At 37.5% G+C, this 15,613-nt stretch overlaps 1 protein-coding gene across 1 annotated transcript; it reads right to left on the minus strand.

Moving 5' to 3' along the window:
* Nucleotides 1-11,579: 11,579 nt before the first annotated feature.
* Nucleotides 11,580-15,383, minus strand: ppdpfb (pancreatic progenitor cell differentiation and proliferation factor b). The gene is made up of 5 exons (XM_052106462.1): nt 15,216-15,383; nt 14,383-14,475; nt 14,185-14,262; nt 12,326-12,425; nt 11,580-12,123 (listed from the first exon to the last, which is right to left on the minus strand). Exons 2-5 carry the CDS (start codon nt 14,435-14,437, stop codon nt 12,000-12,002), a joined length of 357 nt encoding a protein of 118 aa, XP_051962422.1. The 5' UTR covers nt 14,438-14,475; nt 15,216-15,383; the 3' UTR covers nt 11,580-11,999.
* Between the last annotated feature and the right edge of the window lie 230 nt (nt 15,384-15,613).

The following is a 15,613-nucleotide window of genomic DNA, read 5'->3' on the forward strand; positions in this document are numbered from 1 at the left end:
AGGGGTTGTGTTAGGTTTAGAGGATAGAATCTATAGTTTGTACAGTATAAAAGTCATTATGTCTATGGAAAGTCCTCATAATGATAGGTAGACCAACGTGTGTGTGTGTGTGTGTGTGTGTGTGTGTGTGTGTGTGTGTGTGTGTGTGTGTGTGTGTGTGTGTGTGTGTGTGTGTGTGTGTGTGTGTGTGTGTGTGTTTGTGTGAGTCCAGTCTCTGAGTATTGAGGAGTCTGATGGCTTGGGGGAAGAAGCTATTACACAGTCTGGCCATGAGGACCCGAATGCTTCAGTAGACGGCAGGAGGGAGAAGAGTTTGTGTGAGGGGTGTGTGGGGTCGTCCACAATGCTGGCTGCTTTGCGGATGCAGCATTGTGTGTAAATGTCTTTGATGGAGGGAAGAGAGACCCCAATGATCTTCTCAGCTGTCCTCACTATCCTCTGCTGGGCTTTGCGGTCAGAAACGGTGCAAGTCCCAAACCAGGCAGTGATGCAGCTGCTCAGGATGCTCTCAATAGTCCCTTTATAGAATGTAGTGAGGATGGGGCGGTGGGAGATGTGCTTTCCTCAGCCTTCGAAGAAAGTAGAGACGCTGCTGGGCTTACTTGGTAACAGAGCTGGTGTTGAGGGACCAGGTGAGGTTCTCCACCAGGTGAACACCAAGGAATTTGGTGCTCTTGACGATCTCCACTGAGGAGCCGTCGATGTTCAGCGAGTGTGTTCACCTTGTGCTCTCCTAAAGTCAACAACCATCTCTTTTGTTTTGTCCACATTCAGAGACAGGTTGTTGGCTCTACACCAGTCACCACTCACATGTCCTCTGCTGACAGCTTCATTGAATTCTACCTGCTCAACACCGGTTTCAGGTACAACAGTAAAGAGAAGACTCAGGGGTGCAGGCCTTATGGAAAGAATTGCACAGAAAAAAACCACTTTTGAAACAGAAAATCAAAAAGGAAAGGTTTGATTGGGCAAAGAAACAGACATTGGACAACAGATAATTGGAAAAGAGTGTTCTGGATCTTAAACCCATTGAGATTTTGTGGGATCAGATAGACTGTAAGGTGTGTGAGAAGTGCCCGACAAGACAGCCACATCTATGGCAAGTGCTACAGGAAGTGTGGGGTAAATTGTCACCTGAGTATCTGGACAAACTCACAGCTAGAATGCCAAGGATCTGCAAAGCTTTCAATGCTGCACTTGGAGGATTTTTTATGAGAATTGGATTCGGGGCAAAAATGCCACCAAAAGTTACAAAAGGGCCCACAAAATTCAAACAAAATGCCCCTCAATGAAAATGTTTCTGAGACTGATTTTTTTTTTACATACATAATGATGTACATATGAAGCATTTTGGCAACTCTCAGGGTTTCATGTATGTGTTTGAAACAATAATTATTTTATTTTATTATTATTTTTATTTTTATAAACCTGATAATAGTAGGTTTTTAGTGTTTTGATCAAATGTTTAAAACCTATTTTAGGGCTAATGTGTAATGGACAATCTGTTCTGTTTAGGGGAATAAAAAGGTTAAAATCAATTAAAAATATGTGTATGTCTTTTTATTTCTTCCTCAGAAGCCTTTACTGCAATTGAAAGGGAAAAACAATGTAGTGGCATGTTCCTTTATAGAAATGGCATTATTAAAATTGGCATAAAGCTATAAGTAAATTAATATGTGTTAAACATAGTAGCCTATACAACATGTTATAAAACAATATTTAAGATATCCTGTTTTATGTTGTTTTGAATACTCTACTACATATTTAAACATATTTTTGGTGTCATTTTATATTGCATTGTGTTGAAGGCTTAGTTCACTCCAAAATGAAAATTCTGTTGTCATTTACTAACCATCACGTCATTCCAAACCATGACTAACTTTCTTTCATGGTTTATGACACCCTCAGTCAACTCAACATTCATTTCAATTTAATTCTCGTACCTTAAACCTTAAAGGTCCTGGTACTTTTATTCCCAAATAAAAATAACCATGTTTATTTGATTTGGTAAATGTTTTACTATGTATTGATGCATTTGGTCCTGTATTGTTGCATAAGTTAATTGCTGAAAGGTTTACTTCACACAACAGGTGAACCAATGGATCATCATGACATACAACATGAAATATCACAAGCAGATGGCGTATCACGATAAAGCTTTGATGCGATGAAACATGCAACCAAGTTTGTGCTGAACACAGAGTTTATGTCTCTTGTATTTTTAGGTACTCAATATTTAATGGCATATATTTTATATTAATATCATAATTTACACAATAATCTTGTGCAGATTTTAAATCTGTTTTGTTTGAATGGACTTATGTTGCATAACTGCCAGCGAACTGCACTAGAATACATTTATTTTTTTTAACATATGTATATATATATATATACACAGTACCCTACAGTGCAAAAGGCTTTGGTGCATTATATTTTTCACAAAACAATTTGTCTTAAAATAGTTATTCTATATATTCTGCTTTTAGTGTATCAGTAGGCAATATACATTTTACATTTGAACATTCCATTTGCAAATTGATTTGATTAAAAGAAGAACAAGGAGACCTACAACAGATGGAATCAACATCACTTCAGGCTGTCTGGGATTGGAGACTGAAGCAAATGAGATGGCCTAAATAGAACTGTGGCAAGTTCTCCAAGAAGCTTGGAACATCATATCTGCCAACAACCAAGAAAACTGTATCCAGGTGACAGGAGAATTGGTGCTGTTTTGAAGGCAAAGGTGATCTCACCAAATATTGATTTAGCTTTTTTATGTGTACTGGACTTTGTATGACATTAATTGAAAAATGAAAACTATTTGTCATTATTTTTGAAAACATCCTCACTATGCAACATTTTTCACAATGGCCTAAAACTTTTGCACTTTAGTGTGTGTGTGTGTGTGTGTGTGTGTGTGTGTGTGTGTGAGCGTGTATTTATCACTTTGTGGGGACCAAATGTCCCCATAAGGATAGTAAAACCCGAAATTTTTGACCTTGTGGGGACATTTTGTCGGTCCCCATGAGGAAAACAGCTTATAAATCATATTAAATTATGTTTTTTGAAAATGTAAAAATGCAGAAAGTTTTCTGTGAGGGTTAGGTTTAGGGGTAGGGTTAGGTTTAGGGGATAGAATATAAAGTTTGTACAGTATAAAAACCATTATGTCTATGGAAAGTCCCCATAAAACATGGAAACACAACATGTGTGTGTGTGTGTGTGTGTGTGTGTGTGTGTGTGTGTGTGTGTGTGAGTGTGAGTGTGAGAGAGAGAGATTGTGGTGGTGTGCGAAACATTAAATACATATATATGGGCCTTGAATGTAGACATAAGCACTGTGACATTCACACTTGAATACAACAAACATAAACATTCCTCTATGAAATCTTCCACTCTGTTTCAGATACAAATACTCTGTTTTATCTGCAGAGGTGCTCTCTAACATTTCAACATTTAGCCTGTGTTTAATCATTCTATGGATTTGAAAATCTACAAAATAATATGGGAGCAGTTAGGCCCTTTATGAAAAATGAATCAAGCTGGTCTGTATTGCTATATATCACAGTTCTCAAGTCTCTAAACATTTTAAAGCAGCATAGTCAAGTGGTCCTGAAAAGCCACTTTTATTTTATTTTATTTTATTACACGTTTATTCTTTCTGTTTCTATGGATCCTTCACTGCAAGTCTGCAATTGGCCAGGTGAGAAGTCGTTCATATAGCCTTAATACCATAGTAAACAGAGGGATATCTTATGTTGCAGGGGAGCACCTCTCTCAACCTTTGTTAATTTACAGTTCTACAGGCCTACATCATGGAAGATGAGGGGCAGGGAGACTGTTGAAATACAGGTAAGTGGCCTGAGCTGGCATAAGGGAACTACGAAGATGGCCCAGTTGTGTCTGGCGATGCTTGAAGCTCTGGATCAGTCAAACTTATGTCTTGGCTGAGCAGGGAACTCACCAGCTTGGCCACTTCTAGATCAGTCTCAGCCTTTTTCAGCTTGTGCTGTCATTCTAACTGGTTAGATAAGGCCTCCTTTGCCAACAAGAGCCTGTTCCTGAGCATGTTGAGCCTCTTTAGCTTGGGTTTGTAGTCTTTGGTATTCCATTTCTGCCAGTGTGTCCTCCTTTAGTTGTTGAAATAGGCTGTCGTTCTGCTGCTGTTTTATTCTCTCCTCCACTATAGCTGCCTGGATGCTTGTGAGTGCAGATGTAGCTTGCACACCAGAGATAATGGAAAGACAACTGGATATGGAACGAGAGCTGGCTTTACTATGGGACGTCTTCCTCGACTGGCTCTAATGTTGACTGTGACAGCGAGGGTCCACAGGAGGAATGTAGCCAACCTCACAGTCACCCTCTTGGGCCTATCCACAGTCTCTGATGCATCGCTAGCTGCAGTGTCCATATTGTTTACTGTTGCCAGATCCGGCTTGAAGGACCAAATGTTGTGGGGGAGCACCTCTCTCAACCTTTGTTAATTTACAGTTCTACGGGCGGACAATTATGGACAGTGATTCCGGTAAGTGAATCAGGCACGGGAGAAGTATATCCTCTTCAAACTTCTCTTTAATAGCACTTGTCAGGCAGTCAGTGACATCCATTTACAATATTATGTTTGTAGGGAGTTATGGAAAGTTATGTTGTGGTATTTGTTGCATAAAAGCACAACATTGAACAATATCCGGGAGAGCACTGCTGGAACTGGCTCTTGCATCAGTCTGCTGGAAGTAGCAACTCAGATATCAGTCCGTCTGGTCCACTGCCTGTTTTCTGTTCCGGGACGAACTTTCTAACATCTTATTAGTGCAGATAAACAAACAGCCACCAAGTTTGAAGTTCAGTGTGAATTTTTAAATGGTTAACACTGGACAATACAAAACCATCAAATGCATTTAAATCAGCTGTTTACAGCTTTCTTCTTTAATATTATAATGGGGGAGATGTGATATTGCAGCTTCCAGTGTATGAACATGTTTTACTCTTTTCATGTCCATACAGCTGATTTACTATACAGTATATTCCATACAGCTCTATATACGATATGTAACATAGTTTGTCACTTCTTTTATTTAACCTCTTATTACTTAATTCTGCAGTTCGTTTTTAATAATTTATAATGTTTAACTATAGGTAGGTAGTGTTTAAACGTAAACAATCAAGATATGCAGCAAATTATCAATGATTATCAATCATTAAAAGTCATGTAAATTACATGCTTATTAAAAAGAATAATATTTAAATTGTGTATACTATAATTGTGTGTTATATTTCAATTTGCATTGTGTATGACATCATCTAAGTTTTTTAGAAGAATATTTCGAAACAATAACATTACAGTTAAACAGTTAAATAGATTTTCTACTGTCTGAATGATGAGTGTCAGAAGTTATGGAATCAATAACTATCCAATCAGAAGGCGTCATCGAGCTGGTGACGTACAGACAACTTTCAATCATTTGATTAGTGGAGGAGATGTCAGAATACGGGGAATCAGAAATCAGAATCAGCTTTATTGCAAAGTATGCTTATACATACAAGGAATTTGTCTTGATGACTGGAGCTTCCAGTGTACATCAATATAAAAACTGTCCATTTAAATACGTGTTGTAACCCAAACAAATGGACTAGCATGTGTGAAAATAATTCGTCTTTTGTTACAGTTGCTCAGACTAGGTGTTCTGCAGACAATTTATTTTGTCTGCAGAAAACAAACAAAGATTTTTTTGGAAGAATATCTCAGCTCTGTTGTTCAATAAGTGCAAGCTCAATTACACTTCTGGTGCCATCTAACGCTCTGCACATGCGTCAAGCACTCGTGATTGCACAAAGAGACTACAATGGCAATATGTTCAGTGAAAAGTCATCTGTCAGTGATGTCATATGAACAATCTGTTCGCTTCAGATGACATTGATTATACTGCTGGAGTTGTGGGGATTACTTTTATGCTGCATTGATGTGCTTTTTTGAACTTCAAAATTGTGGTCACCTTTTGCAATTTTATACATTTTTATGCATATTCCCTGATATTTCCAGTTTCCATAACCTACAAACCGTATCTATCAGACAAAAAAAATCCCATAGATTTACATAGAAGGATAGTCCCAACTCATATGGACCAGAATATCATAGATTCTTGGCGGTGGTTTCTTTTGAATTGGGCAAGTAAGCAACCCCCTAAAGCACTCAGAACACCCTAGCAACAGCGTAGCAATGCACAAATTACCCACAACAGTATTGTTGCAGCGACTTTGCACAGTCAATACTCACATTTTCTGCTGTAAATGTAAAACCTAGTTATGATTTAATATTTATGATGAAAAAAAAAATAATTCTGTATATATTATGACACTTTTTTAGCATTGTTTATATATCCCTTCAACTAATCACTGCTCAACATGTGAAGTTTCAAACTTGCATGTTGTGAGTACTTCTTATAATATAAGAAGTATATTATAACACTACTTCGACTGAAATATTTTCTTTAAACCTCAAACTGTAAACAGTCTAAATATGAAGTGTAATGACTGTCAAGTCATAATAATCTATTCTGGTTTCCATTCTTAAAAACTAGGTCAGCTACCCTGCATGGCATCTCTGGGCAACACCCCCCTTCCTGCTGTGTGTCAGAGAGCCCACACTTGTTACCATATGAGTGATGATGCAATACTTCTGAAGGTAACACCTCTAATCTTGCCAACCCTTTTTCATAACCTTACCACATTGCCCACACTCAGTGGATGTAGAGAAGAAATATACAGAAATATGAATAGACGAGGAAAGGCCTGTATTGATAAATATACTGTATAACATCAGGTTTCAATTTGCTCTTTTTCAAATGTATAAATTCAAAGGAGGTTAAGCCATGAATAGACGTGCACCCACTAACCTCTAATTTTGGCACCAGTCCAAAGTTTTTACAGTGTTGTGGGTGGATTGTGGGTTTCTGCAATTAACATAACAGTGTTTAAATGAATCATGGCTGATTGTGAATAATGAATTTCTACAATGGCATCTGTAACTGAAAACTATTGATTTTGAATGATGCTGCACCCACACCACTATGTGTCACTCTTAAGTCCAAGATGACACAAACAAGTTGCTGAGTGCACCTTTAAAGTGTTAATTTATACATTTTATATTGTACATTGCCTCAAACAGTTTTATTTTTGCATGTGAAAGTTCATTCTCAATGTCAATGTCACTTTATTTATAAAGCACAACTAAAGCAACAGCTGTTGACCAATGTGATGTACATAGTAAAATAAAAGTTAAAACTCAATAAAAGTATATTAATAAAAAAAAAACAATCCACAGCAATACACCTATAGGGCATAGAAAGAATGGAAGAAATGAACCATCACCTCACTCATTAAAAGCTATCGGAAACCAGTGGCATATTTAGGCATGGCTGCGATGGGCAGTCGCCCAGGGTAGCATCTTTCATAATCAATAAATATCTCCCTGAGCAATGTTCTGACAAGACGTCTGTGAGATAGGAAGGCATCAGACCATTGGAGATTTCAAGACCATTAATAGAACTTTAAATTCAAATCTATAGCATACCGGCAGCCGGTGTAGTGATATTAACGTAGGTGCGATATGTTCATATTACTTAACTCCAGTTAGGAGTCTGACTGCTGCATTTTGCACCATTTGGAGCATAGAAAGAGAAGCTTGTCTAATACCTGAATAAAGTGAGTAACAATAATCAAGCCGAGACATAATAAAAGCATGGATAGCCCTCTCAAAGTTCTTAAAAGACAGGAAGTTCTTCACGTTTATTCATTACAGTATGTTACATAATCTAATTTATTTATGATTCATTCTGATCATAAGAGCATCTCAATCAATTTCTCTTTTCATGCCTTTTATTCTCATCCCAGGCCACCATTCACCTTTATACAGAATGATCTTTGAAACTCAGGGCAGAACTGTCAACAGAAGATGTGAGCGAGCATGCTTCAACCGACTGGCTCCTCCTGTTCAAGACTCTTTGGTAGGTAGGTCACATGACTCAGGTCCTTGTTTCTCCTCCTGAAGTGTTCCCGTTTTCCTTACCAGGCAAATATGGGTCAAAGTGGATTGATAACTTACTGGTTTACCTTCATTTTCAAGATACATTTTGGGAAGCCTTGAACTGGAGAAGGGCAACAAGAACACAATTAGCAGATAGTTTGACAATTAAGACAATAAAAACTAGTTAAAGTCTGTTACAACAAATACTATTGTGAATATGTTTACAAAGTCCATAAATAAAACTCAGGTTAAAATAAGAAGCTGATCTCTTGGCAAAGAATTTCCCCTGGCACCTGCACAAAAGCAGAGGGTGGGAAATATTTTAGAAGAGTAAAGGCAAAGCATCCCTACAGCTCTTCCTTGGACTTCCTCCTAAGAAAGGAGATAGGTGGGACTATCAGTTCCTTAGCCAATCACAAGATTCATTTAGTATTTTGCCATAACAATAATACTGCCAAAATAAATAAATTAAGGATTTATACACATGACAGACAGCTTACAAAAAGGCAAGATCCACTTGAAATTAATATCAAGGCATACTAATGCATGATCTTTAAAGAAGTCATGTCAAACGGCACCTTTTTTATATTTAAAGAAATGATAAGTGCAAAGGTCTCAATCACATCTGTGTATATCCACTATAATGACCTAAATATGTCTACTGTAGGTTGACATGTACTAACCAAACAGGTGTAGAATATTGCATTTGTCAGATCTTTTATTTGTTTTTTAAATGTTTAGTTTTTTCTAATAACTTGATTTCGTAGTCAGAAATGGGCACAAGAGGCGTGTTGCTGTTTGTTTTGCATTACTGTGAAAGAAAGTCAGAATGTACATATTCACATGCATGCCAAAGACTCTCAAGGAGTTTTCCCCTTCTTCTGTTTCTCTTTCTCTCTCTCTCAGGGCCATAACCACAATATACAGTAGGGGAGGTACACAATACCCCCCCCCCCCCATAATCAGATAAGGCCAGACTGTTAGTGTCATGTAAAATGTCAGTACTAAACATGCAATATTGGTGCTGAAAGTAACAGAAATATTAATTATATTGGTGTTATAACAGCGATATTTCAAGTTTCAGCATATGTTTTTTTGCATTAATAATAAAAAAATATATAGAATTTGTATTTTTAGGGGCCCTAGGCGGTTGCCCACCTTTGCCTAGTGCTAAGTCCGCCCCTGGCTACTGAACACGTGTTATACTGCTGACTGCTTTTCACTGAAGCAGTAGTTTTTCAATGCGTGGACTTTTACCTGAATGTGTACAGCACACTATGTTCTTATTTTAGCCTTATCAACTCATGTATTTTCATTGACCAAATAAAAACATGGATCTCACTTTTGAACTGCCAAAAATAGTCCTAATTCAATAGCTTAAACAGTACAAAGTACTAAAACATCAAAAGGAAAACTAGTTCCATACAAAAGGTTGTAAAAACTCTGCATTTAAAAGTACTCTCTTGCAGAATGTGAATCTGTTACAATATGGAATTATTTTCAGAAGACATTTAAATCCTCTCACTTTTAATAAAATGCATGTCTAAGAGGATTTACTCTGTGAGATGTAGGTCATTTTAACTGTTGCACATATTCAGATTCTGTGTATATGTTTGTTTTTGTGTGCAGGCATCTGCCCAACAGATAAAATGAAGGATGTCAATAGTCTTTCTGTTAACTTAATGGAACCAAAACAAAGACAAGTGACTATCTGGGTGACCAAATCCAAACACTAAGGTGGGATATAGTTTAGAAAACCTACTTAGACCAGTTGCTTTAATTAGCTTCATTCAAACAATTTGATGTAGCTTCATCTCCAAGATGACTGAATTTCATTGGCTTATATCTTACTATGTGCTGATATTTTACCCTTGAACGTCTTCAACTGGCAAAGGAAGTACAACCTCTGTTGGACCTTTTTCACAATGGAGTCAATGTGGGTCTTCCACTTCAGGTCCTGTGAGATGGTAGAGCCCAGGAACCTGAATGACTCCACTGCTGCCACAGTGTTGTTCAAAATGGTGAGGGGGTGTAATGCTGGGGTGTTTCTCCCAAAGTACACTATCATCTCCACTGTTTGGAGCGTGTTCAACTTAGGTTGTTTTGGCTGCACCAGACAGCTGGCTGTTCGAACTACTTTAGATATACAGACTCATCGACATCTTGGATAAGGCCGATGACAGTAGTGTTGTCTACAAACTTCAGGAGCTTGACAGAGGGGTCATAATATATGCAACATATATTATAGGTCTAGGGTTAGACAGACAGAATTTATTTCTGTTTCTGTTCCTGACTTAATGATTACAGATTTCTCAGGACACATTACCGATGACTGGACAATAAGAGTGTTATAAAGAGCCCAACATCCAAAGGAGCCTCTTCCAAATGGCTAAGTCCTGCTGACCGTGTGGTCAAGTAGACTCCTGCACAATTTTTTTATAATTTTTTTTTTTTTAAAGTGTGTATTGCGCTCCTCTACAGAGTAACTGACAGCATATGTGGACTTGAATGTGTTGCTCCAGTTGTGCAGATTAGATTTTCGCCTAGAAGTTCATGTAGCTGCAAAGTCTGTAGCTCTAGAGGCCTTCTATGATAGAGAACAAATTAATTTATATTGCATAGTATCCATATACACATCTAACAAATAGCCATTTGCTATTTCTTTCTCATCTTGCAAAATAATATATATATATATATATATATATATATTTTTTTTTACATCAGATGCCTTTTTGTTTACCACAAACATTTCAAACACAGCACCTGTCATAGATTGGCAGCTGGGACCTGTTGCTGAGAACACAGATGATATACTGACTGAAAAAAAGAACAGAGTCAGCATGCCACAGAAAGACTAGCCAACCATCAGAACTTAGTGACCTGGAAAATCTATGTACACATGGGAACAAAGCTACACAAAAACCAGTTTTGTCTGGCTTATACGGAGCAATTTTCCATGTTTGCCGTTTCCCACATTGAGTGTTTGACCACTAACACTGCTTCATTTAAATTGTCCACTGGCACTTTGTATTGTTATTTTGGATTACATAAACCTTACGTCAAAACATGACGTGGGTGTCTTTATTCAGAACACAATGAGCAATAGGAAAATGTATGCCATATTATAACCAAGAGCACTTACATAAAATATAGGGTTAGTGTTACTGCAGAGTCTACATTATTTCCAGACCCTGTTTGGAGAGGTGACATTCTCTGAATGCATTTATTGAATAAATAGGCTTTTCTTAAATTCTGTATAATGGAATCTGTATTGTAGAAATCAGATATTGTACTCTTCAAAGGCAAATGCCCATGACATTCTGTCTCCATTTTACCTGGAATCTGGGTGCCCTTGTTTTGCCTTTTTCCAAAGTCCATGTTGAATGCTGAAGCACTGAATGTATAGATCTCAGGAACAGTGAAGCTAACATACTAGTTATATAATGATCCGTTCATATGAGCTGAACAATATGCTCAGAGCAGAGGGGCTTTTTTTTCCACCGATCACAGTGGACGGTAGGAATGTTGGCAAAATGACTACACAGATGCACACATACACAATTGCCCATAAACACCATAGGGAATTTATGACTGCACTTTCTCTACAATTTATTTTAGTAAAAAATAAATAAAAAAAAGGAATTGTAAATGGTTAATGCAGGGTTTGTTTGAAAAGGTCTTGAATAATAATTTAAAGGGAAAGTGGGCGGTATAAGACCATTTATTGTGCTGAAACACAATACAATGCACTGATACCAAGTAACAAAGACACTGCACCAGTGTTACAGAGGTGTAAAAATTTACAAAATATTTTTGCATGTTTCAGTTTTTCCATTTTATAACACCATATATAAAATGAGTACAAATAAAAGAAAAATACTAAAACAGCCCATTGTATGGATGGGAAATTAAGAAAATTTTAAGAAAAAAGGGCCATTTTATCCCCTAGCGTTGGTGTCCTGAGCTGGTCTCAGATTCAGGAATGGGGAGAACTCCCTGCCTCCGACTTGCCTCCATCACTACTTTCGCTTGCCTGCCTTTTCACCATCTCCCGGGCAACACATGTCACCTGTCCATTGGTCACGCTCATCACTCCTGACCTGTAGAGAGCAAATCAGATTAAGATATTCAAAAAATAAATAAATCACAACAGTTTAAATGGACTGATAGATCTGGGTTACAAATTCTAAAATCTGCAACAGCAGTTATGACTAACACTGGCAAGGTCTTCATGTTACATGCAGGAAGTTGAGTGTCAGTGAAAATCAATCCCATGTCTCCACTGAAAGATACTTGACTCACTTCTGTTGAGCCTCCTCAGTTAGAGTTCCCATGCCAGGCTGGTTCTGCTTCCCAAAGAAGAAACTGGACCACCAGTGGCCAGAGTCCTGTTTGGGCAGACCTGGGGGATAATGAAACAACAAATCAGAACAAAGTATGGCCAGTCTGTCCTGTAAATGAGCTTGATCCCAAATCCAAACCAGAAGACTAAGTTACAAGACAAGTCTAGCTTCAATAGGATGGCTTCCTCAATAGTATGGAGCAAGAACTATGGTCAAAGTATTTGCATCTGAATATTATTTATTTGTACTTTAAACATGCCAGTTAACAAAATAATAAAAGAGGCATGTCATGGCCCCTTTTATTTAAAGATGTTAGTATAAGTTGATGGTCACACACACACACACACACACACACACACACACACACACACACACACACACACACACACACACACACACACACACACACACACACACACACACACACACACACACACACACACACACACACACACACACACACACACACACACACACACGTTGTGTTTCCATGTTTTATGGGGACTTTCCATAGACATAATGGTTTTTATACTGTACAAACTTTATATTCTATCCTCTAAACCTAACCCTCACAGAAAACTTTCTGCATTTTTACATTTTCAAAAAACATAATTTAGTATGATTTAGAAGCTGTTTTCCTCATGGGGACCGACAAAATGTCCCCACAAGGTCAAAAATTTCGGGTTTTACTATCCTTATGGGGACATTTGGTCACCACAAAGTGATGCACACGCCACACACACACACGCACACGCACGCACACATTTAAACTATACGAACTACAGATTCTATCCAATAACCCTAACCCTCACAAAAAAAAACATTATGCATTTTTACATAAAAACAAAACAAATATAGTTTAGTATGTTTAAGCGATTTAAATTATGGGGACACTAGAAATGTCCTCATAAAAATCATATTTATTGCATAATAGCCTTGTAATTACCAGTTCGAAGCCTAAACAAGCCCTTGTAAACTACCCAAACCCGTCCAAACGTCTTCAGAGTGTGGCATCACAGTGTGGAGGAAATAGAGAATCGTTTTGGCAGCTTGGTTTCAACAAATGCTCTTTTTGCAGTTAGAAGGAAGTTACAAGTTCTGAAACTTACAGTACATTTTTAATAGTAAAATTACCTCTTATTTTTTAAAAGATAAAGGAAAATTGTATTCCTTGTGTCATGACCCCCTTTAAAAGATTTCTGTGGCATATTTTAGAAATGTCCGTTTTTTTTTTTTTAAAGAGATGGAATTAGCTGTAAATACTCCGATAATAAAGGTTTCAGGTTCAGATTTTCAGAACTCCAAATCTCAGAAATTCAGATTGTAGACAAACTAGGCCAAAGGTCAAGTTCAGTGTTTCACAGGGAAAAGTAGAGATTGCCCAAAATGCTAAATTTGACTATTTTGATGATCACAGAGCTGAATTTCCTCGTGCGGTCCAATGTCACCTTTAAAATAATTAAAAACTAAAAATCCCATGTTTAAAAATACACATTACATACAGCACAAAAATAATTTTAAATTGTCTTAAATCACCACACGTTTACAATTCAAATGAACAAAATTATGATTCAAATACCCATCATTGTTTTAGCATCATACAAAAGCGTATTACAAAGGAACGGCCATCATATTGCAAAAGAGCAGTGACTGATGTGGGTGTGTTCAGTAAATTATTGCAGTGTCTATAAAATAAGCCAAATCCCCACTTAGTGTGAATAAGTGAAACGAGTTACAACATGACTGTCAGGATTGCTATATCTAGTGCTGGTGGGGTGTGGGAATGGAATATAATTTTTTTTTTTTTTAAAACCTCACCTGGATGATGTGGAATAACCTCCCCACTGTACTCTGAACTGCCACACGAGCTGCTACTAGATGTAGAGCCAATGCGCCCTGGTGAGAGGAAATGGTCTTATAAAAAGCAAATTTTCTGTATAACATGAACTATTATTAGATGGGCAACCGTGCATAGTGGAGCACCAAAAGTGCATGCTTTTAAACAAGTCTACTTACTTCGGTAGTAGTCGTGAGTGGCTACAAGAGAACCACTAGCTGGGATGGCTGCCATTTTACAGATTTATGTAAACTGTGCCTTAGATGGAAACCCTGATGGAGAAGGGGGAGAAGAGGACAATTGTTCAGATATAGCTGCTTATATACCAAGTAATTCAACCTCATTCATCAAGCAAATTCAGAAAAACTCAGTGGCTTAATGAATACATGCTAACACAACAGATAACAATTAAAAGGCATTTAAAAGGTTATAGCACTAACATAATGCCTGAATCCTTCTTTGGGTTGTATAAGTGTTATTTTAAGGTCTACTCATTTTCTAAACAAACTGAAATTATACCTTCGGCTTGCTCACTGGGGTTCTAAATACAATTATGATTGAATGACAACTTAATTATTTGTATACACAATTTTAAATCATATTTAATCAAACTACACAATTATGACTTTTAAGACTTTATATGCATTACAGTTTAATTTTCTGTTAATGAATGATTTTCAGTAAAGCTGCTTTGAAACGATGTGTGTTGTGAAAAGCGCTATACAAATAGAAATTACTTTGTTCATTCTTCTGGAAATGCTGTTGAATGACAAACATTTGATAGGAAACACATGTAGGCCTACTACGGTAGAAAAAATGGATGCGCATGCAATCACAAAGGAACATTTTGTACTACACATGATTTCCGTAAAAAACGGCGGCACCAATATGATTCATATTGCTGTTACATTCAGCACCGTGAAAGCATGGCGGTACGTCCCCGGTATATGGAACCCAAACAATGACCAAAAACAGCAATATGAGCAGACCATTTACATTTATTGTAACGCACCTTATTTTATCCCTCGTGCTGATGTTATTAGAGCACCCTGATAGATTCAGTCGGAGGCTTGGGAGAAAACGCTAGGCGACGGGGCCCATTTGAAAAGATTTGGATGGATAAGACTCTCCACAACCGGAAATATGTACCGCAATGCTGTCTAACAAAAACAACCCCGTTCACTGTCATTTATACATAGAGGTGACGTAAACAACCAGCAGTGGCGTGCGGAGGCGTGGCTTCTCTCCCGTCTATTTAAACACCCTGAGCGAGCACGTAACCGTGGGATGAGCAATAATACCACTTATTTTCTTTTCGATCCCATACCAATCATTTCAAGTCCAATACTGACAATATCGTTACCAATACCGATACTTCTATTAAACCATTTTTTTTTTTACGATTTCTTG

The sequence above is a fragment of the Xyrauchen texanus genome, chromosome 35 (assembly GCF_025860055.1).
Source record: "Xyrauchen texanus isolate HMW12.3.18 chromosome 35, RBS_HiC_50CHRs, whole genome shotgun sequence".
In the NCBI taxonomy this organism is placed as follows: domain Eukaryota; kingdom Metazoa; phylum Chordata; class Actinopteri; order Cypriniformes; family Catostomidae; genus Xyrauchen; species Xyrauchen texanus.